At 35.9% G+C, this 26,194-nt stretch overlaps 2 protein-coding genes across 5 annotated transcripts; one reads left to right on the top strand and one right to left on the bottom strand.

Moving 5' to 3' along the window:
* Window positions 1-1,032: 1,032 nt before the first annotated feature.
* On the bottom strand, window positions 1,033-3,640 carry LOC125267735 (serine/threonine-protein kinase pim-2-like). 2 transcript variants are annotated; one of them, XM_048189651.1, is made up of 7 exons: window positions 3,304-3,640; window positions 2,811-3,026; window positions 2,393-2,538; window positions 1,841-2,219; window positions 1,493-1,669; window positions 1,285-1,373; window positions 1,033-1,164 (listed from the first exon to the last, which is right to left on the bottom strand). In XM_048189651.1, exons 1-7 carry the CDS (start codon window positions 3,638-3,640, stop codon window positions 1,096-1,098), a joined length of 1,413 nt encoding a protein of 470 aa, XP_048045608.1. In that variant the 3' UTR covers window positions 1,033-1,095. The 2 variants fall into 2 exon arrangements, with proteins under 2 accessions (XP_048045608.1, XP_048045609.1); XM_048189652.1 differs by lacking the exon at window positions 1,493-1,669.
* Window positions 3,639-26,152, top strand: LOC125267736 (spermatogenesis-associated protein 22). 3 transcript variants are annotated; one of them, XM_048189655.1, is made up of 8 exons: window positions 3,639-3,727; window positions 7,574-7,627; window positions 7,895-8,023; window positions 20,497-20,635; window positions 22,120-22,462; window positions 24,144-24,249; window positions 24,323-24,420; window positions 25,547-26,150. In XM_048189655.1, exons 2-8 carry the CDS (start codon window positions 7,594-7,596, stop codon window positions 25,736-25,738), a joined length of 1,041 nt encoding a protein of 346 aa, XP_048045612.1. In that variant the 5' UTR covers window positions 3,639-3,727; window positions 7,574-7,593; the 3' UTR covers window positions 25,739-26,150. The 3 variants fall into 3 exon arrangements, with proteins under 3 accessions (XP_048045612.1, XP_048045613.1, XP_048045611.1); XM_048189656.1 differs by lacking the exon at window positions 3,639-3,727 and adding an exon at window positions 6,852-7,243 and having other exon boundaries at window positions 7,895-7,993; window positions 25,547-26,152; XM_048189654.1 differs by lacking the exon at window positions 3,639-3,727 and adding an exon at window positions 6,852-7,243 and having other exon boundaries at window positions 25,547-26,149.
* Window positions 26,153-26,194: the final 42 nt, after the last annotated feature.

Raw genomic sequence — 26,194 nt, 5'->3', positions numbered from 1 at the left:
AAACTGGTAAAACGAGAGGCTTAAGATCTCTAGAACTGAAGCATAATAGGAATGGTTATTATTTGCAAATCATCACATTTTCCTGATAAAACAACACATTTTGTTTTTATTTTCAGAAAGATTTTCTTTTTAATGTGGCACAGACGTATATATTGGCTGGAACTTCTTTAATGACCGTGGCATGAACCTCTGCACCATTGAGAGGAGACTTTGTGGTGGACAGGATGGGTATCTGTGTTATCCAGTCGGTCATGCAGGAACCTCTGGGAAGATTTGAAACCTGAGTTTCTATGACACAGAGCTCTATAAACACTGTGGGGTGCAGCAGCATGAACCTTCAGGCTGGGCACGAAGCTCTGGGACCAGGGCAGCTATGAAAAGGTACCCTGTCGAGTAACTTCTGTGATGCCTGTGACTCAGACCTCTCTAACCTCAGCAGCTTCTGGTGCAGCAGCATCAAGAAACTTTAAGGCGGCCTTCTCAGAGATTTCTGGAGCGAACCTGTCAGGATCTTTGGAACCAAGGTGCCATGTGGCAGGAAACTTTGAAGCGGCAGTGTGAGGGACCTCTGATACCAGTGAGGCTGTCCTGAGTCTTTCAAGTCAGGAACCTCTGTGGGGCTTCAGCAGATTTTGAAGCATCAGAGACAGGAAACTTTATGGCTGTTTTCACTGGGAATTCTGGAGCAGCCCTGACAGAATCTTGACTCAAGGTGGCTGAGAAAGAGAGTTCAGTTTCCTCTGATGCATCTGTGACACAGATCTCTGGGAAGAAACCTCTGGGGTGGCGGTGCGAGGAACGTGGGACTGGCTGGACTGAGAGCTCTGGTTGACTCCATTCTTAAATATATGATTGGATGGTATAATATACATCCCAAGGTGAGTAGCTCTGCAAGACGCAAAACCTCCCACCTCAAGCCAAGGCGCCAGATGCAACCGAGGCCCACCAGCCTGCAAGACGCTAAGGCTGGAGGGATGAAGGGGCTAACTTAACTAAAACTACACATCCCTAGGCGAGTAGTTTCGCAAGGCACTAAAACTACTGGCTCAAGCCAAGGCGCCAGACGCAACCGAGGCCTGCCAGCCCCGCAAGATACTAAGGCTGAAGGGATGGAGTGGCCATCTGTGTCAGCCCGCCAGACGCAAGGCTGACCCTCTCCATGACCTGAAACACAATTAGACATTTCTAATATTCAGATAATCAAGCCAAACCAACAAATATCCAAAAAATAAGCAAATATAAATATATCTTTAAAATCATTTTAGCTTGTCTTAGACTCAGTACCTTGAACCAGTCATGGGAGAGCATCTCGTCCAAGTGGATTCTCTGCTCTGGGTTGCTCTTTAGGCAACCTCGAATAAAACGGCAGCATTCTGTGCAGAAAGATGGAGAGATGTCTGATTATGTACTTCAACTTTACACTTGCTCTCTAAGCAGTAAAAATGGAAGATATTCCATCATTAATCATAAGAACATCTTTTTTTCTTCTAACCATCTGAGAAGCCTGGCTGGAACCAGGCATCAACGTCCATCAAACCAATATTGCAGCTGTCTGGGTAAAGGCTGGTGATCATGACAAACACCAGCACCCCCAGGGACCACACTGTTGCCTGCTTCCCATAGTACTCGCCGTTCTCAAAGTACTCAGAAGGGCAATACCTTGCTGTCCCTGGAGGTAGGATTTTGTCATGTGTATAATTGCTTTTTCTCACTTTAACTGAAATGGTGTTTAAAAATAATATTATGATTGACTAGTCTTTGTTAGACGTCTGTGTGACGTCTGATTTAGACGTGGTGTAACTGGTCACTAGAATTTAAGTCCCAAACTACATGTACATACCAGAGTAGGTTTTGTAGGACGAGCTTCTCAGGAGGTCTCCACAGCCGAAATCTATCAATTTGACCTCCAGTGTCTCCGTGTTGACCAAGAGGTTTGGCATTTTGATGTCCCGATGGAACACCCACCGGGAACAGCACACGGCGGCGGCGTCAATCACCTGCCACATGAAATGGCACGCCAACTCCTCACAAAAGAGGCCTCCATTCTGCAGCCAAAAGCTGTGCATGTCCATGCAGTGTGAGGGTCGCTCTAAGACCATGATGAACTGGTCGGGATGGTCCTGCCAGTCCAGAACCTCTATTATGTGGCGACACCTGGGGCCTTGATTGGCCATGAGTGTCAGGGCCACCTCAAGAGGAACTGGTCTGGGATGATCAGGCTAGAAGAATGACCGTTTTTATTATTGTTAGTTATCGAAGTGGTTTCTCAAATAATGATTTAGCCCAGTAAGTTTATCTATTGAAATATATGTACTCTGTGATTTACATTAAATTGTTATAAATTGCAAACAGTGACTGAAAGGAGATGACATAGAGAGCCCAGTCTACTTACAAGGCTGATGTACGGCTCATTCTCCGTCTTCGCTGTGAATTTCACAGCTACCTGGAGATCGTCCTTGCAACGTGTCCCTTCAAAGACGGAGCCAAATCCTCCTTCCCCTAACTTCTTGCCAATGGTGTATCTCCAGCAAATGTGGTCTATTAAACATAATTATAGTTATTTTTTCACTGGTTAATAAAGGAGTGTCCTGCAGTGTGGCCATAGTTATTGTAAAATTATTATACTTGTACTTTTAAAAATTAATTTGTCACATGACTATTTAAGTGAACTGCAAAAAAAGTCCAAATGGTGATTTAAAATTATGAAAGAAAAAAAAAAAAATCTAAAAGAAATCTTAAAAAATGCTTTCCTTTATACATATTCACCTGAAATAATAACTTATATTGTAAAAGATATTTTGTAAACTCACCCTCGATCCTCATGATCTCATCACAGTCCAGCTGTCTCGGCAGATGTGATCCAGTTTCACCTGCTGATGGACTGGCCGGACTGTCCTGATCTTGAGGCTGGACGTCCTCCACTTGCTGGTTTTCGGCAGTGTGTGGGACTTCAGGACTACTGGAAGGAGGTTCCTGATGATCACTGTCCTCTACAGTACAGATGACTTCCTGTATAGAAGTCTGATCTAAAGAGAAGAATATCAACCACAAGCTTGTTTTAATTAAATATTAACAATAAAATGTTACATATTTGTATTAATTTTAAATTTAGGGGAACTTTTGTTTACTTGAACTCTTGAAATATTAAAATTCTTCAAACTATGTTTTATCAATTCATACATTCATCACATTGTGGAATAAAGTTATTGATCTGCCTTTTTATAATGTGTGATGGTAATGTGTGTTTTTATATTGTGTGTAAATGATTAATAGTGTTTTTGTTGTTGAGAGCTCATCATTTACCATCAGTACACCTCCTGGAGGGGCCCTCATCAGTGTCCTGGTCCACCTCACCCTGCTCCACCTGCTCATCCCGAGCTTTGGTGGATTTGGGGCGAGAACAACAACAGAAAAAAGAGGCAAACCTCCGAAATCTCCTCTTTTTCTGCCTCTTATTCTTAGTTTTCTCTCCCCCTCTCTCCTGCCCGCCTCCCTCACCGATACCATCAGGCGTCTCGTTAGGACGAGGATGGAGCTCCGCCTTGTGGTCGGTGGATGTCAGTGTAGTACAGGGATTTATCCCGTGCACACACTCACCTCCTCCCTTCACTTTCTCTCTACGAGATAGTCGCTGTCCCATAATGAACACGATAAAAAGCTATCAACAACTGTAAACACACAGTAAACACCGGTGATACTGACTCCTTACTCGCTACAAAGAGAGCAGGTGAGTTTCACACATTATACAGTCCCGCGTTCTGAAATTCTCTATGGCGTCATAAGAGCTGCATGCAGGAGATTCTAACAAGTTAGTGTGTATTGTGTGTGTGTATATATATATATATATATATATATATATATATATATATATATATATATATATATATATATATAAAATCCACAAGACAAAAAAAGTAGCTGAATTTATTAAAAATAACCCCATTCAAAAATTTTGGAACCATTGTTTCTTAATACTGCGTGTGGTTACCTTGATCTATGACTGTTTTGTTTGTTTGTTTGTTTTGTGATGGTTGTTCATGAGTCCCTTGTTTGTCCTGAGCAGTTAAACTGAGCTCTGTTCTTCAGAAAAATCCTCCAGCTCCTGCAGATTCTTCAGTTTTTCAGCATCTTCTGCGTATTTGAACCCTTTCCAGCAGTGACTATGATTATGAGATCCATCTTTTTACACTTAAGACAATTGAGGGACTCAAACACAACTGTTAAAAAAGCTGCAAACATTCACTGATGCTCCAGAAGGAAACACGATGCATTAAGAGCCAGGGAGTGAAAACCTTTTGATTTTGAAGATCAAGGCAAATTGTACTTAAGTTGTCTTCCGGGAAACATGCAAGTATCTTCTGTTGTTTCCAAAGGGCAGTACTAAATGAAAGAAAGAAAAAAAAGATACTTCAGCAAAATAAGAAAACCTGCACATCATCTTCAAAAGTTTTCACCCCCCGGCTCTTAATGCATTGTGTTTCCTTCTGAAGCACCAGTGAATGTTTGAACCTTTTTCAATAGTTGTGTTTGAGTCCCTCAGTTGTCCTCAGTGTGAAAAGATGGATCTCAAAATCATACAAAATCCTTGAAAACTGAAGAATCTGCAGGACCTGGAGGATTTTCAGAAGAACAGAGCTCAGTTTAACTGCTCAGAACAAACAAGAGACTCATGAACAACCATCACAAAACAAACAAACAGTCATAGATCATCCACACACAGTTAAGAACCAATGGTTCCCAAACTTTTGAACAGGGTTATTTTAATAAATTCAGAATTTTTTTTGTCTTGTGGACTATATGTAAACATCTTTTATGTAAAATATCTTCCTCAGGACAGAACTAAATAAAAAATAACATGCATTTTGTATGATCCCTCTTATTTTGTTAAAATTATTCACATTTTCTCAGATTCTGCAAGTGGTTCACAAACTTTTCCATGCAACTGTATATACATTATATAATATATATATACAGTACAGTCCAAAAGTTTGGAACCACTAAGATTTTTAATGTTTTTAAAAGAAGTTTTCGTCTGCTCACCAAGGCTACATTTATTTAATTAAAAATACAGTAAAAAACAGTAATATTGTGAAATATTATTACAATTTAAAATAACTGTGTACTATTTAAATATATTTGACAAAGTAATTTATTCCTGTGATGCAAAGCTGAATTTTCAGCATCGTTACTCCAGTCTTCAGTGTCACATGATCCTTCAGAAATCATTCTAATATGCTGATCTGCTGCTCAAGAAACATTTAATGTGTACAATTGTACAAAATATTTGTGTACAATATTTTTTTTCAGGATTATTTGATGAATAGAAAGTTCAAAAGAACAGTGTTTATCTGAAATCTAATCTTTTGTAACATTATAAATGTCTTTACTGCCACTTTTGATTGATTTAATGCATCCTTGCTGAATAAAAGTATTCATTTCTTTAATTTCTTTTCAAAAAAATAAAAATAAAAATTCTTACTGACCCCAAACTTTTGAACGGTAGTGTATAATGCTACAGAAGCTTTGTATTTCAGATAAATGCTGTTCTTTTGAACTTTCTATTCATCAAGGAATCCTGAAAAAAAAGTACACAACTGTTTTCAACATTGAAAATAATCATAAATGTTTATTGAGCAGCAAATCAGCATATTAGAATGATTTCTGAAGGATCATGTGACACTGAAGACTGGAGTAATGATGCTGAAAATTCAGCTTTGCCATCACAGGAATAAATTACTTTGTGAAATATATTCAAATAGAAAACAGTTATTTTAAATTGTAATAATATTTCACAATATTACTGTTTTTACTGTATTTTTAATTAAATAAATGTAGCCTTGGTGAGCAGACGAAACTTCTTTTAAAAACATTAAAAATCTTAGTGGTTCCAAACCTTTGGACTGTACTGTACATACAAGCTTTTTTGAAGAATACGGAAAGCGGAAGTACGTTCAAGCCTTTAATTTTTGATCTTTTGGCTTGATAAGACCCTTATTCCTCGTCTGGTATCGTTTAAAGCCCTTTGAAGCAGCACTGAAACTGTCATTTTGACCTTCAACCGTTTGGAGACCACTGAAGTCCACTATAAGGAGAATAATCCTAGAATGTTTTCATCAAAAACCTTATTTTCGACTGACGAAAGACAGACATGAACATCTTGGATGACATGGGGGTGAGTAAATTATCAGGAAAATTTTATTTGAAAGTGAACTAATCCTTTAATGATCAAATGACTCATTAAACTTTAAACTGCATTACTTTTGGACTTGAAGCATTTTTGAGAAGAAAGTAATACCGAAAGTCAATCGATTTGATAAACATAATTTGTAATACTGAAGTGATTTGTGTAAGATTGTCCAAAACTCTTTGAAAGTTAAGACACTGATACACTTAGTCATCAACACTCATCATACAAACCTCAACAATGGTGACAATCAAAAAAAAAAAAAATTCAGCTGCATAATTTATTCATGCTGCAATGCATGCTGGAGAAATGTGTTTTGTATACTGGCATTCTTGTTTTATATGCCGAATGTTGATGTCTTTGAGTGTATAAATGGCACAAAAATGTTTTAAAACAGAAAGTTAACAATGACACTGTTATACACTTACAGCATCTGAAACGCAAAGATGGTGTTACAAATAAATTTATAATTTCAGCGGAGTTTAATACTTTTAAATAATGCTTTAACTCAGTGGTTCCCAAACCTGTCCTGGAGTACCCCCAGCCCTGCACATTTTGTATGTTTCCCTCATTTATCACACCTGATTCAACTCATGAGCTCATTGGTAGAGACAGCAAGACCTGAAATGGGTGTATCAGAAACAGGGAGACATACAAAATGCGCAGGGCTGGGGGTTTGGAACTCCATGCGTCAACAATTACAAAAAAAGTAGGCCTAGTTGTTTAAACCACTTTATTGCAGTCATTTGACCATTACAGCAGCCGTGTTGGCCTTCTTTATCAATGCAAAAATGTTTTCTGAAAAAGAAGCAACTTAATTCCGAAGTTACTAATTCCGGCTCTTTGAAATGAACTGTTCGAAAGAACCGATTCGCGGGATGAGCAGAACTTCACAAGCGCACGCGCAGGACTCGCGCCAAAACGATCTCGTCGCAATAAACAAAAATCATTATAATACTAAAGAAATTTTTTGGGGTTTAAACCACAGATACCTCTTAAACTGCTTAATGAGCGCTTCTGATTCACATCTTTTCTCTTCATTGACGCAATTTTGTACTGGTAAGCACAATTTGATTCGAAAATGAATGAACTTGTACTATTAGCAAACTTAATTTAGCCAGCAAATCTTAAAAACAGCTCGACTATTACATACAAACTCATTGTAGAAACATTTAAGTTCATATTTCTACCATACTTATCTTTCTGAGTTAGAGAACAAACATGGACAGAAAGAACAAATTCTTATCGCGTCGACGCAATAAACACTGAATAGTAAATCTTTGAGAAACCAGACCCGCTCATACAGCTGATATAAGTTACATATAAAAGGTTATGAATTAATAGTAATATTTTTCATTTTTTACACAATAATATTTTTGCACCTTTTAGACGGTGTGTGAGTTGTCAAGATGTGGAGGAATGAAAACCAGAGACCAAACGCAGGTAGGATTTACTGTCTTAACAGATATGAATGCTTACTTGGTTGGAAATACCTGAAAATAAGAGATTGTTTTTAGTCAAAGTCTTCCATCTGCTATCTAAATAATCTAGCTAATTACTTCTTACTTTTAGAGAGCTCCCTGTATATAAATATGCCTAATAATTGAAAAACTGCTTATCTGCTAATACAGTACTTTGCTGCAGTCAGTGTTATTCAGGTTGCTGGAGCCTGAAATCAAAGCAGAGTTTTGTCTCTCTGTCTTTCTGCAGGCTGTCTCTCCGTGCCTCTGTTTAATCAAAGGAAGAGGAGCAGGCTGCCTTTGACGTCTAATCCCTCTGAGAGCGATCTCTTCACTGCCAACCACTACAATGAGACACAATCCTCTTCTGCTCTTCCCAGTATGTGTTTCCACTTCGTCTGTCTCATATCTAATGCTGAATAAACATGTACCAAGTTCTGATGCAGCACACTATGTATGCATCAAGTGTTCAGATGTTCTTCCTTTTCACTTTCCAACTCGATATATTCTGTCATTCTGTTACACTACAATACACTGAATAATCTTTGTCATGTAACTTTAATTTGTGCATTATGAAGTGACACAGTGTACAGAAACAATCAAGACAGACAGATCATATGTTATATTTACAGATCATGTCAAGTCAATCTTATTATAGTGCTTTTCACAATATACATTGTTTCAAAGCATCTTTACAGAAAGTCATCATTTTTTTTGCACATTTTACAGTTTAGGGCTGGGCGATAATATCATTTTCCTCACAAATTACAGCTTTAAAAAGGTCTTAAATCAGAGCAGAGTGTCTTAAATTCATAAAGTCATGGCATTAAATGTTGCAAAAGTGATGTTGGTAACACAAGTATGTGGAACACAAGTAGTAATACCCTGGTGCTTGTGTCAAAATGATTGATGATGACCTTTGACCTCTGTGACCCCTGGGGACCACCCACGACGTTCCCCTCCCCCACGGGCCACCCACAAAGTTTCCCCATCCCCCACCCATGTTTGACCGTAGTATCACCCCAATGACCTTTGACATGGTTGGTGATTCTCCGGGGATCGATATGACCTTTGTCCGCATATTTCGAATAGCGATGTTGACCTGTGAACTGTCAGGACGTCTTCTGGGTGATCAAATGGCAGACGGATGAATTTAAAGGTCGAGGGTGATTTTTTTTAAGTCTGACAGGCCATATTTGAGGGTGTGATGGCATCCGCATTCCGGCTGGGTAGCGGTCATTTTATGACGCTCTCATCTCTCTCTCTGTCTGCGCAAACGATAAGCAACACGAGTCTAGAAACAGTCGGATAAAAATAATAAACATATTTTATGAAATAGATTACACACATTTCAATCATTCTGTTCTTTTAAGAAAGTTGGTGATAAAATTGTAATGCACTGAATTACAAACCGATACTAAATTTAGTGAGACCAATTAATTATAGTTTAGCTATATGAAAAAATTCTTAAATATTGATTTAATGATAAAATGATAAAAAATATTAAACACCCAAAATGAGGTTGTAATGATCAGCCAAATCGGTTGAGTTACAAGATTTAAACTCTGGATGATCAGATTTTACAGCGTGAGTTTGCTGGTGGTTAAAAGAATGAGACATTTGCTCATAAAAACATAAAACAGTAATACGTTTAAATAAGAATTGTATATTTACAGTACTCACAGGAAACTTTAAAAACATCACAATAAAGCCAGGAAAAGATTTCCTCGTGCAATGATGTTCGAATGAAATTGGTTTACAAAAGTTTATGAAATATTAAACACCCAAAATGAGGTTCATCAAGTAGTTGAATATTCATTTTAGCTTTGTCAAAAGCATAAGAGGTTTTTGTGGAGACATTTCATAGACATGCCTATTTTTCTATCCCTAAAACTCAGATATCATAGTAATTCAAACAGTTGATTACTAAATGCGTTTAGTATATTTAGTATATTTCAAAAAGTTATTTGAAAACCATTCACTTCTTTAAAAAAAGTTTATAAATAAATTGTATAAAATTAAACATGATTCTTAAGCAGTATTGAACATTTATTTACAAAACAACATATTTTTCAGAGAGTAGGGGAAAGAAAGCAGTCCTTGCTTTATATGATATCCTTAAGATGAATAAAGTTGAAGTCTAAAAATCTCTCCCTCTGGGTGTCTTCTGAAGCAACCGTGCTGTGAAACCTGAGAAAATGCTGTTTTCTCAAAGCAGCGGGTGATGGGACAGTGAGCTGTTTACAGAGTCATTTCCCAGGAAAGTCTGGATGCATTTGTATTTTTACAAATAAATAAATTTTGCCTCAACATATGTTTTTTAAATACTTTATTTATTCTAAGGGGTACCCGAAGCTTTTCGGTTTGTAAAAACAACGTTTGAGCTAAGAAAACACATGTGACATAACTATTTTATTTGCGCTGCCCCGCTATAAGATCGCTATTGGACCTCTGCAGGTCGTGGCAGATTATTCTATTTAAAACTAAAAGCTAAATAGCCTAATAAAACCAATAGCCTATTGTTGCCCCTCAAGCTCTTATAGTTTTTAGTAAAATTGAATGACCATTAGCAGTGTGAGACAAAAACAGAATGCTGTGGAATGTTTACGACTGATGTCTTATACAAACTCATTTGTGTCAGCACTGTCACACACATTTTAAAAGTTTGTTTAAATAACATCTTTTAAAAAGTCTGAAGTCAAATCTTCCTAGAAGACTGATTATCTGACTTAAAACCTAAAGTATAATTTTTATTTATCAGTGTATGTGTAAAATGTTGGGGTCTCGCACATTGTGTAACATTTTTTAATAATTCCTTAAGAAAAATCACCACGGATTTTCAGAAAGAGAGCCTGTGATGCCTCAGGCTAGTTCTTATCTCTATTTTAAATGAAATGATTCTAAATAAATGTGTAACATCAAACATGATGCTAAAAAATATTTAAACAAATTAAACATAGTTTAGTTTTAGCTAAATAAATAAATAATTATAAATATGAAAACACCTTACATTTTCAGAGAGTTGAAGAAGTAGTCCATGGTGATAAAAAGTAAATAGTTTAAATTGTATTATAAACAGAACACTCCCACATCCTCCTAGGAATAAACTCTAGTGTGAATGAGAGACGGGAGGGTGGAGTCAGACAGTTGAGCCTCTGTCACAGCATATGTTAAGACCGCTAACTCCTTTCCAGAGTGAATGTTTCTGTATTTGATTTATTTCAAAGCATAATCTTAAATATGGTCTTTTAAAATTACAAGGTTGTTAAAAATCCATTCTTTAAAGTTTTAATTGAATTCAAATATTCTTCCTAGAAGTCTACTGTATCAGGATAATATCTGATGCCGTACGGTGGAAATCATTTTGCCTGAATTTAATCTAAAGTATTATTTATATATATTTATACAGTACTTCTGCATGTTTTTTTTTTTTTTTTTTTTTTTGTCTTTTGTTTTTGATAATTTTATTTATTTTATTTAATTTTTTACCTCATATAGAATCAGGATTGCAAGTTGTGTAATACTGTTTTTAATGACCTCAGACATGGTCGTAAATAACAACAAGTGATTCAAACTTTTATTTCAAAGTTGTTGAATATTAAAGAAATGACATTACATAAGTAAAACAGTAATCATGAAATTACAGGTGGTCTAACCATAAAAGAAAATCTCTGCATGCTATCATGTTTCGGTCTAGGACATGATTGACCAGCGTTTCGACAATTTCGCTGATGGTGGTATCATCAACATTGTTTGAACGCAGTGAGACACAAACATCTGTTACAATTGTACACATACAGAGAACCACAGCAACTCCTAACTCTTCGGTACATCCAGACATCACATCCAGAACTTTTCTTATTATTACACAGATTGGCTCTTTGGTGTAAACACACATGCTCGTCACATCAGAATACCATGAATTTGCCAGGCCTCTTACTACATCCATCTCATTTTTTTAAATTTGTTACACGCTTGGTATCCCCCTCACAGTCCTTATTCGAATCAAATGCAGCATCAATGATCTTGTGCATCAGCTGAACCATCGGTCCTCTGAAATAATCTTTAAACATACAGTCCAAGATCCCTTTTAGTGGGCACTCATTGCCCGTGGCGCACTGGCACACAGGGTGTCGGTGCACAGCCTCATCAGAACTCAAAGGTGGGTCATTCTCCATCAGCTTTTGTGTAGACATTTCAGAAATCCGCTGCATTTTCAGAACTCAACTTGGTGCACGGTATAAACTTTGTCCCCTATTCGATGCTGAAAGATTCTAATAGTTCCTGGAATCTCCTGTGAGTCAGTCTTTAAGCCTAGGCCTTGTGCATTCACGGTTTGAAGTTTGGGTTTTTGGGTCAGATCTCCCAAAGTATGAGTCAAAGAAGCGTCAGGCTCAGACAGACAGGAATGTTGAAATTGATTTTGGCGGTCCATGTGACAACCAGAAAATGTTCCTTTGACTTTTGATCAATGAGATGTTGCAGCAGCACAGCAGTCCACGCTGATGCAGACGTTGTATTGTAGAACTAGAACCTTTTGGTTAGGAAACCCAGGCTGCTTGTGATAAGTGAGCTCTCTGTAGAGTTTATCAGGACAGCCGATTAGGGTCCGCCCTCGCCCCCCTGTTGTGCGGGGTGTATAGGGGGTAGCCGTCAGGAAGTCATGAACAACAATCATGATGCAACAGAAGCATCATGTAGGATGGAATTTCTTTTGCGCTGATTTTAACCACTATACCAAACATGTTCCGTTAAAGACTTTTATTGACATCGTCATATTAAATTGCCTCAAGTAAAATGTTAAACGTAATGCCTGTATTGATAATTTTAGTGTTTTTTACAAAAATATACATACTTTAAACAAATTCTATAATTGGAGTAAGTCATTATGTCTGTAACCTAGAGATTCTTAGAGGCGAGGGAAATTGGATCCAATCAGTTTATTAAACAAAAACAATTACACATATAGCAAGGAACATGGATAATGTCAAGTAACAAACAAAACAGAAGCGAGGGCTCGATATCAATGTTAATTTCATTGTTTGCTACATCATGCTACCATATATTACATACAGTATTAAGGCGCATCACCATGACATGATTGATCATTCAGCAATACTTAAAATGAATTCAGCTCGAATTAAACAACTTGTCTATTGTTAAAAAGATGGTACTTAACGCAGGTACATCGCTCCACTCAAAATATAGACTCTTTGTAGACCTACAGAATTCGAAGGGGTCGTCCTCTGGAATTGGCCAGTCGGGGTCCCATTCGTCGTCAGATTGAGACGAAAAGTCCATTTCGCATTCCTCACGGGGTTTCATCAACTTAATGAGGTTTTGGTCATGAAGTGACATGTTCCAACAGGTTGATATGGTTACGTTATCACCGGGCTTTATCACCTTGTACCGCACGTTTGGGGTCACTCCATCCCACTTGTTCATGTAAAAGGTTTTACCAGCGATCCCATTCAGATCGGTCCAGACACGATTGTAGAAAAATGTCCAGTCCTTGGCGGGCAAAAGCACACAAGGTGTCTGTGATGTAAATTCTTCTTCAAAAAATTCCATAGCGTAGAGTTTAACCGTACGTGATGCTTTGTTAAAAACAAAACCGCCCACGTAAACATCGGCCATCAGAAATTCCTGTTTCACAAAATTTTCATCTTCATGAAGAAACTTGGTCAAACGAATCCTGTGTTTTTTCTGCCGAGCGTAAGGAATTTTTTCTTCTGTTTTAACATAACTTTCAACAGCAGTTTCAGGAGCTTGTGGAGTAGCCATTGTAGCTTTGCAGACCGTTTCCTAAAGCTTATTCAGTAGGTAGGGCCTGTAGGTTTTAACTAGAGAGAATGTGAACACCCGCTGTGTAACCTCTAACCCCTGGAGGGTAAACTTCTATATAGCGTTTGAAGTCATTTTAAATGTTTTACAAGATAAAACATTTCAGGGTTCCTTGTGCCATTTTCAATATCCACATACCACCTCAAAAATCTATTTCAGCGCTATTTAAAAACTAGGATAGTATAATAAAATAATGTAAAGTTCTCAAGTGAAGACGATGATTTAAACCAATATTTTATTAAATCAAGCAAATGCTTCAAATAAAGAGATGCCGAGTATACCTAAAGTTGACTAACATTACAACATATTCAAGGATAGAGTTTGTTTTTCAAAGTTGTTTTGCAAAGTGTAAGGAACGCAGACACACACACACACAAATATTACAATCACACCGCAATACGTTGAAAATGTTGATATTAAAAATTGGTAAACAATTTCAAAAGCAGTGTGTTTCAGGAAAAGTGCAAACAAATCAAAGAAAACATAAATGTCTCCAAACTACATCCTAATATTTAGTCTGGTTTCAGAGTCAGACCTTGTGACTTGTGTGAAGTTTGATGAGTCCAAGAACCAACTGACTGACAATAACAATGTTCAATGAAATTAGAATCCAACTGACTGAGAATGAGTTTGTTTCACATATAAAATGTAAAGTATCTCCGTAAAAACAGTTCACTTGCATTTGCTAGTTATAACTATTGACATTTACAATATGTTAAAACATTTTAGTATTCTGCTGATGAGGACAAAAACTGCTTATCATATGTTTTCATAAAAAGAATAACAAATTATCTAGCCATAGAACACAACATCTGTTTTCTGGATCAGTTCTAAAGGACAGACACCAAAAACACTAGTATTGGTGTTGACAGAATTAAAAAAAAAAAAAAAAAAAAGGCATGAATCATCCCACTTAAAACTACTACTTATCAACTGTAATTAATGTTCTTAACTGCTGTTTAAAGACAATCACAAAAGAACTGTGTCTTGTGACCACTTCATAGACAGACCAGAAAGATGGCCTAAAAGAACATTACACTTTTAGTTTAAACACTCATGTTGTAGTAGTAGTATCATTTGTTCGTGTTTTCATTATGTCCTGCGAGTAGCTGCATGTTTGACCAAACTCAGAGAGCAGTCTTTACCTAAAACTGTACATATAGACAAACTACTAAAAATTGTAAAACAGTGTCATCTGCTAGTGGAAAAATGGCATTTACAAATTACAATCTTTTGTTCTTTCATTATAGCTAAATGTATCTTATATGTCGTACACACATAAATTGTGTACGTATATTACCTGTATAATGATTGTTTGAATTTCTTCTTTAAAAGGGTATGCAATGTTATAGTTCTCAAAATGAGCTTGCATTACAACCGCGTGTTATAGACTCTGACAAAACTGTATACTATAATACACGTATTCTTTAACGTCATGCTGGGATGTTGAAAGAAATGAACTGTTAAAAAGAATCGGTTTTGTCAAAAGTTCAGTCATACATCTAAAAAGATGCTTAAATGAATGGTCTGTGTTCATCACGCATGATGATTTGCAAAAACCTACACTGAAAGCAACCAGAGAGGAGTATTCAGCTAAACACATATACAGACCAATGAATAAAATGCTACCAGATTTATTGTGCTCACATAATTTGTACAAAGATCGTTTGAGATGTATCTATTTATTTCTAGCTTTACTACAGTGTGTAACTTTGATTACCCTCCTCAAACTGAATGAAATCATAGCTTTCAGCTTTCAAAGCTTTACTGAAACCTTTCAAATGGTGTGAATAATGGGTACTAATGTACAAATATTGTATACTACATGTTCAAAAGTGAAAATGACCTATTCTTTTCTTTGTTTATTATGAAGCTTCAGCCAGATCCTTGTATCGCATGATTGTAGCATGTCTGAAACTTTGAAATAAGTCCTATTTCAACACCACGGGAAAATGATTTTTGTCTAATAGTCTGTCAAAAGAGAAAATAATGTGGTTTAGTCGTATTTAAAAACAAAACAAACAAACAAACAAAAAATCTTAAAAACATTGTGTCAAAAGTATTTGGTAGCGTGATATTCTTGTTTCATCATGTATTAACTTCATATTTATTAGACTGATAAAAGTAGTATGAACCCTTGTAGAAATAATAAAAGCACATTTGCACATTTTATAAAAAATGAATGGCATTGTGTCAGAACAAACGCGTATGAATATATGTTTGCTTTTAACTTTTTATTCATACTTTAAAGCAAGATTATCTTTAAAAAATGTAATACTGTATTTGATTTTTGGTAAAACTATCTTACATATGTAGTGTTTTCACCCATTGTCATGGTCCTTTGGCTATCCTTAATGGTTTCATTGTGTGAGGAACTGTTAAATATATAATTGTTAAAAACATTGCAGCAAAAATATTTCAACATTATTCTTTTGTTTTATATTTACTAAGGAATTGAAACTTTATAGAAATAAGAAAAGTAAAATCATATATATCTATGAGACATGCGCCAACTAAAAGTTTAAAGTTTAAATGTGTGGTTTTTAAAACACAAAGAAACATATTTAACAGATATACTAGGTTTTAACAGCAAGGACATTTTCTACTGCAGAGTCTGATGCGGACATGCCTGGTAGGGATTTGGCCTAATCTTTGGTTTTTAAGGGAAATTAAACAATCTCAGGGGACCGACTGAACCCTGTGCAGTCGCATCTTCTGAAAGACCCTGGCATGTGTGGATTCACTCAGTTGAAAAAAATGTTTGTTTCTAGGGTCACTTTAAATCATTGGGGGTCAAAGGGCATCCTTCATGTTAGTGTCATCAGTGTGACACACAGATATTTTTTTAAAATTGTACATGTGTAGATATTATTTTGAGTAGATAATATATATTTTTGCACATTTTCAGTGAAGGGTATATGTTTCCACAGTGACATGCCAACTTGTGCCATTCTAGATCATAGATAGTACAGAATGTCAGATGCAGAGTTCAGGCGCAGAAAAATAGTATGACAACGTATGGCCACTTTATTTATTTTAAGTTTAAAGTAATATCATGCTTTGAAATAATGAGTACAATTAAATATTCACTCAAGATAAATTTTTTCAGGGAAACAACACAGAGGAACATCTGATCTCTCTCTCTCTCTCTCTCTCTCTCTCTCTCTCTAAAAATGTGTGATTTTCTCAAAGATACTACTTAAAATAAACGAGTAATGTTGAGTTACGTGCAAGTTGTGAGGTTTCAAACACACAGACACCTTCACTTTTGGATTTAAAAAAAAATCAAATTAAATATTTGCATTTTATTTAAAAATATACAGATTTCTTAAAACGTGTGTCTCATGGGCAAAAATGTTTCTTGAATTTTTTTTTTTTTTTTGTATTATTGAGATCTAAGATGACTAAGTACAAGTTTTTGCTTTAAACTCTGAAACATGGAATACTTATATACATACATATAAATAATACTTTAGATTAAATTCAGGCAAAATGATTTCCACCGTACGGCATCAGATATTATCCTGATACAGTAGACTTCTAGGAAGAATATTTGAATTCAATTAAAACTTTAAAGAATGGATTTTTAACAACCTTGTAATTTTAAAAGACCATATTTAAGATTATGCTTTGAAATAAATTGAATACAGAAACATTCACTCTGGAAAGGAGTTAGCGGTCTTAACATATGCTGTGACAGAGGCTCAACTGTCTGACTCCACCCTCCCGTCTCTCATTCACACTAGAGTTTATTCCTAGGAGGATGTGGGAGTGTTCTGTTTATAATACAATTTAAACTATTTACTTTTTATCATCATGGACTACTTCTTCAACTCTCTGAAAATGTAAGGTGTTTTCATATTTATAATTATTTATTTATTTAGCTAAAACTAAACTGTTTAATTTGTTTAAATATTTTTTAGCATCATGTTTGATGTTACACATTTATTTAGAATCATTTCATTTAAAATAGAGATAAGAACTAGCCTGAGGCATCACAGGCTCTCTTTCTGAAAATCTGTGGTGATTTTTCTTAAGGAATTATTAAAAAATGTTACACAATGTGCGAGACCCCAACATTTTACACATACACTGATAAATAAAAATTATACTTTAGGTTTTAAGTCAGATAATCAGTCTTAAAATTGTACTTCCTAGTAAATTGGAAGATTTGACTTCAGACTTTTTAAAAGATGTTATTTAAACAAACTTTTTAAAATGTGTGTGACAGTGCTGACACAAATGAGTTTGTATAAGACATCAGTCGTAAACATTCCACAGCATTCTGTTTTTGTCTCACACTGCTAATGGTCATTCAATTTTACTAAAAAACTATAAGAGCTTGAGGGGCAACAATAGGCTATTGGTTTTATTAGGCTATTTAGCTTTTAGTTTTAAATAGAATAATCTGCCACGAACCTGCAGAGGTCCAATAGCGATCTTATAGCGGGGCAGCGCAAATAAAATAGTTATGTCACATGTGTTTGCTTAGCTCAAACGTTGTTTTTACAAACCGAAAAGCTTCGGGTACCCCTTAGAATAAATAAAGTATTTAAAAAACATATGTTGAGGCAAAATTTATTTATTTGTAAAAATACAAATGCATCCAGACTTTCCTGGGAAATGACTCTGTAAACAGCTCACTGTCCCATCACCCGCTGCTTTGAGAAAACAGCATTTTCTCAGGTTTCACAGCATGGTTGCTTCAGAAGACACCCAGAGGGAGAGATTTTTAGACTTCAACTTTATTCATCTTAAGGATATCATATAAAGCAAGGACTGCTTTCTTTCCCCTACTCTCTGAAAAATATGTTGTTTTGTAAATAAATGTTCAATACTGCTTAAGAATCATGTTTAATTTTATACAATTTTATTTATAAACTTTTTTTAAAGAAGTGAATGGTTTTCAAATAACTTTTTGAAATATACTAAATATACTAAACGCATTTAGTAATCAACTGTTTGAATTACTATGATATCTGAGTTTTAGGGATAGAAAAATAGGCATGTCTATGAAATGTCTCCACAAAAACCTCTTATGCTTTTGACAAAGCTAAAATGAATATTCAACTACTTGATGAACCTCATTTTGGGTGTTTAATATTTCATAAACATTTGTAAACCAATTTCATTCGAACATCATTGCACGAGGAAATCTTTTCCTGGCTTTATTGTGATGTTTTTAAAGTTTCCTGTGAGTACTTGTAAATATACAATTCTTATTTAAACGTATTACTGTTTTATGTTTTTATGAGCAAATGTCTCATTCTTTTAACCACCAGCAAACTCACGCTGTAAAATCTGATCATCCAGAGTTTAAATCTTGTAACTCAACCGATTTGGCTGATCATTACAACCTCATTTTGGGTGTTTAATATTTTTTATCATTTTATCATTAAATCAATATTTAAGCATTTTTTCATATTAGCTAAACTATAATTAATTGGTCTCAGTAAATTTAGTATCGGTTTGTAATTCAGTGCATTACAATTTTATCACCAACTTTCTTAAAAGAACAGAATGATTGAAATGTGTGTAATCTATTTCATAAAATATGTTTATTATTTTTATCCGACTGTTTCTAGACTCGTGTTGCTTATCGTTTGCGCAGACAGAGAGAGAGATGAGAGCGTCATAAAATGACCGCTACCCAGCCGGAATGCGGATGCCATCACACCCTCAAATATGGCCTGTCAGACTTAAAAAAATCACCCTCGACCTTTAAATTCATCCGTCTGCCATGTGATCACCCAGAAGACGTCCTGACAGTTCACAGGTCAACATCGCTATTCAAAATATGCGGACAAAGGTCATATCGATCCCCAGAGAATCACCAACCATGTCAAAGGTCATTGGGGTGATACTACGGTCAAACATGGGTGGGGGATGGGAAAACTTTGTGGGTGGCCCGTGGGGGAGGGGAACGTCGTGGGTGGTCCCCAGGGGTCACAGAGGTCAAAGGTCATCATCAATCATTTTGACACAAGCACCAGGGTATTACTACTAACACATTCACTTTTAACTACAACTTTTGCCTCAATCTCCTAATTTACTGCTTATTAGTTCATAAGGCAGTTTTTGTAGCTTTTAAGTTTGGGTATTGGGTAGGTGATTGGATTAAGCGATGTAGAATAAGCTCTATTAATATCTGCTTTATAAGTACTAATAAACAGCCAATATCCTATATGCATGCTAATAAGCAACTAGTTAATAGTGAGAATTGAACCCTAAAATAAAGTGTTACCATGGTGTTCTTCCTCAGTATTTTTGTTCTGTTTTCCAATACAAATATCTAAACATCTTTAAATCAAGTCTAAGAGTTTATGCTTAAAACAAGAACAAATATCTGTCAATGACTTATGAAAACTTCCCTTCGAATTAGAGTCCACTGGAACATATTTGTTCATGTTTTAAGCATAAACTTACATAATTTTGATCAGTTTCACAGAGAACAAGACTTCATATTTTATGTCATTATTAAGAATCTTTAGACATCTGCACTGGAAAACAAAACAAAACTACCAAGGAAGAACATCACTTTTTTTTTTTTGCAAAAGGTACAGTAAAAGTTATTTCCGTATTCTAGTGGTTGGGAGCAGAGCAATTCAAGCTTTTTTGTAAAATGATTTAAAAAGTAATGGATATCTGTTGGAAGTGTTGCTAATATAACTCGATGTGTTTCTCCCTAGACATTTACATTTAGAGAACATATTGACGTATTGAGTTGCCTTCAATTTATTCCTTAATTTTTCTTTACTTGGTCTTAATAAGGTCTTTAAAAAGTCTTCAATTGTAGTTGCAAATTTGAGTAATTAATTCATTATGTGGTGATGTGGAATTCTGCAAGGTTTTGTTAAATTTATAACAATTTAGTGTTGTAAATTAACGACAAGCCCAATTACAGTATGCAGACAAAGCTGATGATGTCATGTCTTTCTGTCTTTCGTGATCATGTCTTTTCAAGTTTAACACTAGAGGGTTTTTTTGTTTTTGTTTTTGTTTTTTTAGCTTTAGGTCAGAGTGGTCAGTGGAACCAGCGAGCCTATCTTTCATCTCAGCAAGCCAGCATGAGATCTGCTGCTTCACCTGGTGTGGCGGGACGAGGATATGCACCTTTACCTCACCCAAAAAAACCTGTCTATGCCCGGTACTCAACTGATACTCATATATGAAATAATGACTACACAACCAGAAAGGTCTTGAAGCTGCTGTGTCCAAATCTGCATTGTTTCTTTCGAAATGCAAGATTGCTAGAACAGTTGCCTTCCATAGTTTGAAAAAGTAAAACCAGCATGAATGAAAATACCAACATAAGACTGGCACTTAAAAAATGTAAAGGAGTGGTTTCTTTCTGACCTGAGCCTTAAGAATTACTTTAATTTAAGTAACCTTAGCTAACACTTTAACCACATAACCACATTAGTTAACATGAACTAACAATAAACAATACTTTTAAATTATTTATTTTAGTTTGTTTATTTCAAAATGTATTAATACATTATTAAAATCAAAAGTTGTGTCTGTTAATATTATTTAATAGACCTGAGCTAACATGAACTAACAATGAACGATTGTATTTTTATTTAATGTTAACAAAGATTAAGTACTCTTCAGTAACAAATGTATTGCTCATAGTTAAAGGTGCCCTTGATTCAAAAATTGAATTTACCTTGGCATAGTTAAATAACAAGAGTTCAGTACATGGAAAAGACATACAGTGAGTCTCAAACCCCATCTGCACACAGCCGAATCATCAGACTAGGTAAGCAAGAACAACAGCGAAAATGGCAGATGGAGCAATAATAACTGACATAATCCATAATAGCATGATATTTTTACTGATATTTGTAAATTGTCTTTCTAAAAGTTTCGTTAGCATGTTGCTAATGTACTGTTAAATGTGGTTAAAGTTACCATCGTTTCTTACTGTATTCACGGAGACAAGAGCCGTCGCTATTTTCATTTTTTAAACACTTGCAGTCTGTATAATGCATAAACACAACTTCATTCTTTATAAATCTCTCCAACAGTGTAGCGTTAGCCACAGAGCATATAGCCTCAAACTCATACAGAATCAAACGTAAACATCAAAATAAATACTTTACTCACATAATTCGAAGCATGCATGCAGCATGCATGACGAACATCTTGTAAAGATCCATTTGAGGGTTATATTAGCTGTGTGAACTTTGTAAATGCGCTGTAATATAGTTGACAGCAGGTGTGGCAGGGAGCATGCGATTTAAGGGGGCGGTGCCGAGTGTAAATCAGTGCATTGTTAATGATGCCCCAAAATAGGCAGTTAAAAAAATTAATTAAAAAAAATCAATGGGGTATTTTGAGCTGAAACTTCACAGACACATTCAGGAGACACCTTAGACTTATATTACATCTTGTGAAAGAACGTTCTTGGGCAACTTTAATGCATTAACTAACATTAACTTAATAGGACCTTATTGTAAAGTGTTACCTAACCTTACAGTACCTAGTCGAGTTGATTCACATGCATTAATATTGTACATTTTAATAAACCAGTTTATTTAGATCTTACTGCATTAAACACATTTCATTTGTTATCCTGCAAAACATATTTGACATTATATTTTGTATTTGTCACTGTTTTACTTCCAGGTCACAGACAGGGCAACAAAGGCCTCCAGTGAGACAGGATTCAATGCCAGCAGTTGGATCCCAGCTTCATGTTGGCTTTCCAACCAGCAGCTCTGTCTCGCTCGGCCAGCCCACATGGTCCTGCGGCATCCAGAATCAACAGTCATTTAATAGACCAACAAATTCTCCCAGAATGCCTTACCGTCCCCAGCAGTGTACCCCCGTAGCAGGAAGCACTCAGGGCCCCGGAGCTCAGAGTCACAGCGGAAAGTGGAACTTCAGACCTGTTGGACAATCAACCAGTGGAATGTGGGCAAAAGAAAAGATGGACACCTCAAGGGTCCAGACCACCCCTCAGAAGCAGGTGCGTGTTACTTTGCAAGTAGAGTTTGTGTTTCTGCAGCTTTTAATTCAGCTTAGAGATCACACCGTGACATGTCAATCTTCTATCTTCTTTGGTTATTATCAAAAGTGAAAAAAACAGGATTATAGATGCATATCTCTTAAGGGGCAAACATGCTACACTTTTTGGACACACACACTTTTTGGTCTTAACGTGATGCAGATTCGCAGGTCAGAGTTCACCAACCAACTTGCTTAAGCTTGCATTTCAGGTCTCCAGAACTGAATCATAGATGCAAACTCTTCACCTTTCAGTGACAACTCACCTTTTTGAGATCAAAATAGGTCACTTATGGGGGGGGGGGGTTGTCTATCATTTTTTACCTCTAACACACCACTATGTCCAACTGCGCTCAGCACTCGTTAGTAAGGTCTGATCGCGCTCTGATAGCGGCAGTGATGTCTCGTTCTCATTGAAGTCTATGTGCGAGACATCACTGCCGCTGTCAGAGCGCGATCAGACATCACTAAGCGAATGCTGAACGCGGTTGGACATAGTGGTGTATTAGAGTTAAAAAATTATATAAATACTGTTCGGTTTCTCGCACAAACCGATCGTTTCGTGTCTTAGGACATCAGTGTGTCGTCACGATCCGCAGGGTTTAATTTGGACTTGTCTATGCAAGTTTAATTTACTCTTATAGTAGAAGTTCCCATCCAATAGCATTATTTGACTGACAGACGGCAACGGTTGGAGTTAAAAATCATTATTTGTGTTCTACTGAAGAAACAGTCACCTACATCTTGGATGCGATGGGGGGTAAGCAGATAAACATCAAATTTTCATTTTTGGGTGAACTATCCCTTTAATTTAGGCTTTTATTCACATATAAACATTCATCAACTCACACATGAGTTGTGGTAAACAGAAGCTCAAGCATGTTTGCTTGATGTGCGAGAACCAGTGAGGTTCATTCTCATGTGTTACACAGCACATTTGAGCTTCCGCAAGAACCAATGAGATTTGTTCTCGTGTCAAGCCAGTACAGTTGAGCTTCTGTTTATGTTTGCTGATCAAAGTTTATGTGAATAAAAGCCTAAATTAAATTTGTTCATCATATATCATCGATCGAGTCTCTTCAGGAAATTTTGACTAAACCACTCAATTTATTTAGATTAGTTTTACGAATTTTTTTATCAACTTTTTGAAGCATCAAAGTGGTAGTTGAATAGACGAGGGACAGAAAGCTCTCAGATTTAATAAAAAAAATCTTCTTTTGTGTTCCGGTGAGTAAATGATGACAGAATTTTTCTTTTTTGGGTGAACTAACCCTAAATCTGCTTCTATAATCCAGTATAATTCACTTTTGATAATAACCAAAGTTAAAGGCATAATTCACACACACGCACAAAAAACAGTTGCAATTAAACCACGTCTCCCATATTTTGATCTTTATTTGTTTGCCTTTTTGGAACTTTACAACCCTTGTCACTATCTACTTACATTCAAATGAATTATTTGTGTGTGTGTGTGTGTGTGTGTGTGTGTGTGCACGCCATGGGAAAAAAAAGTTATATTACGATAAGTTTAACGATACGTTTTTCGTATCATAAGTTTCCTCTTCTCATTTTTCTGCTTCTCAGTATAAAATGTTGTTTTATTTGTTCAGCTAACATCATTTATTTTCCCTCCTGCTGGATAGAAGCCCCCTCGTGAGATATCTCTGCGTCTTATTACTGCTGTTATTGAAGGAATGAAGCACTGGAGCCAGTACAAGAACAGAGTACCAATGCTGTTTGAGATCTTTGGTGAGGAGACTGTAACACACATGTGATTCCCTTGATTTGAATCTGTGTCTAACAGTCCTGTCTCTCTTTACAGCAACACTGGACTCTGCAGTTTCAGTTGAAGAACACGGAACAAAGAAATTCCTCATGAGGGATGGTAAAGAGGTGGTCCAGTGCCTTTACTATGAAATTGTGAGTCTGGAAATATTGGTCCTCTTCCTGTGCTACATCCTTAGGGTCCATTCACACAGAACACATTTTTTCCATTCCATTGTACTACTTTACTAATGTTTTTCAATCTAAACACACACTAGACAGACATGTTTGACCATTATGTTTGTGTCTTTTGCAGCGTCTTGTGCATGATGCAGAGTTCTAAAAACACAGTGCTCTATTTAAAATAAGTTCAACTTTTCAAGACACGTCTCTAGACCTTGCGTTTTTTTTCCACTTCACTGGAAAGCGTCTCATGTTTTTAACCACAAAAATGGGTTCTGTGTGATCCGGCCCCTAATGGTCTTCAATTGCTGCATCTTCTATTCTTCATTGTAACACATTCATATTTACAATTGTATAATAATATATTATTATTTTTATTATTTTAACCCGTAATCTTTATAATCTTATACAATCTTTAACAATCTTATCTTATATAATCTTTAACCCGTTCTCATCCTAATATCCTCCATATTGCTTTAAAATACAGCATTCTGTATTCGAATGTGTCCAGAATTCGAATGTGTTCAGAATTCGAATGTGTCCAATATGTTTTGTGGTATGAGCAGACGCATATGATCCGCTCTGTGCTATTGTGTCTCTGGACCGGAGCAGACTGTGTACACGCTGCGGTGGTTCACGTGACACTAACGTGAAACCAGACTTCATTCGCCTCATGGAAAGCATATTTACACTTTTAATTGTTCCCTATCACCTATATAGTGCACTATGTGCCATTCACCAAGTAGAAAATAGTAAATTTGTGAACAAGTCGCAGCTTCAGCGACTATTTATAATGTAGGGGACAGGACACTTTAGATTCTAGAGAGCATTTGATTGGTCAGAAAATCTTATGAGAAGCTGAAGTGCAGCATGATGTCTATATCTAAGCATAATGTAATATCAAAACCATTGAGCTATAGATAATCTTAAGGCTAACATATCCATAAAGCACACCTGCTTTTTTTGTATTGTGCATTTTATATTTTTCTAATAAGATAAACCAATAGGACTGCACACTGTTATGTGATGTTGGCAGTGGTAGAGACACCGTAAACATGTACGTTCAGAGTTATAAAGTGATTGTATGTCTTTTCTGTAGGATCAGATTCTGCCCAGACTGATCAGAGGTCAGGTGCATCGCTGCGTCGGAAACTACGACAGGGATAAGGACACAATGACTTGTGTGTCAGTTCGAGCTGCTTCGATGTCAGAACAAAGAAATGCGCAGGAGGCTGTGAGAGCGTCAGATGCAGAGATGAGGGATGTGGTGCTCGCTCTCAGTGAGATCTGATGTGGATCGAGTGAGTAACACGAGAAAGATTCAAGTTATGGTTGGTTTTGTTTTAATTGTGAATTAGTTAAGAGATGACATATAATTGTCAGTGAAGATAAAGCAGAATTACAGTAAATCTGTATCTGGAGATTTTGATTCTGTGCGTGATGAATGAAAATTACTTTGCATTGTAGTTATGAGATCATTTAAATGTATTTATAATATTTGAGTTACAATTGAGATGCATTTAAAATATTTTAATTCTAATTTATATGCATGTCTAATTGGAATATTGAAATTTAGATCCATTAAAATAGAGTTTTTAAGTTATTGTAATTTATTATAAGTTACTGTTATAATTTATTTATTTATTTATTTAAATTTATATGCATAATATTTGAGTTAGAATTTATATGCATTTATATTGTTAATTGGTGCATTAAAAAAACAATTTGTATTCAAATCCAAAACTTA

This window comes from Megalobrama amblycephala, linkage group LG4 (assembly GCF_018812025.1).
Source record: "Megalobrama amblycephala isolate DHTTF-2021 linkage group LG4, ASM1881202v1, whole genome shotgun sequence".
Taxonomy (NCBI): Eukaryota; Metazoa; Chordata; class Actinopteri; order Cypriniformes; family Xenocyprididae; genus Megalobrama; species Megalobrama amblycephala.
Note: the sequence above shows the minus strand (reverse complement) of the source record. Positions and strands in the feature narration are given on the sequence as shown.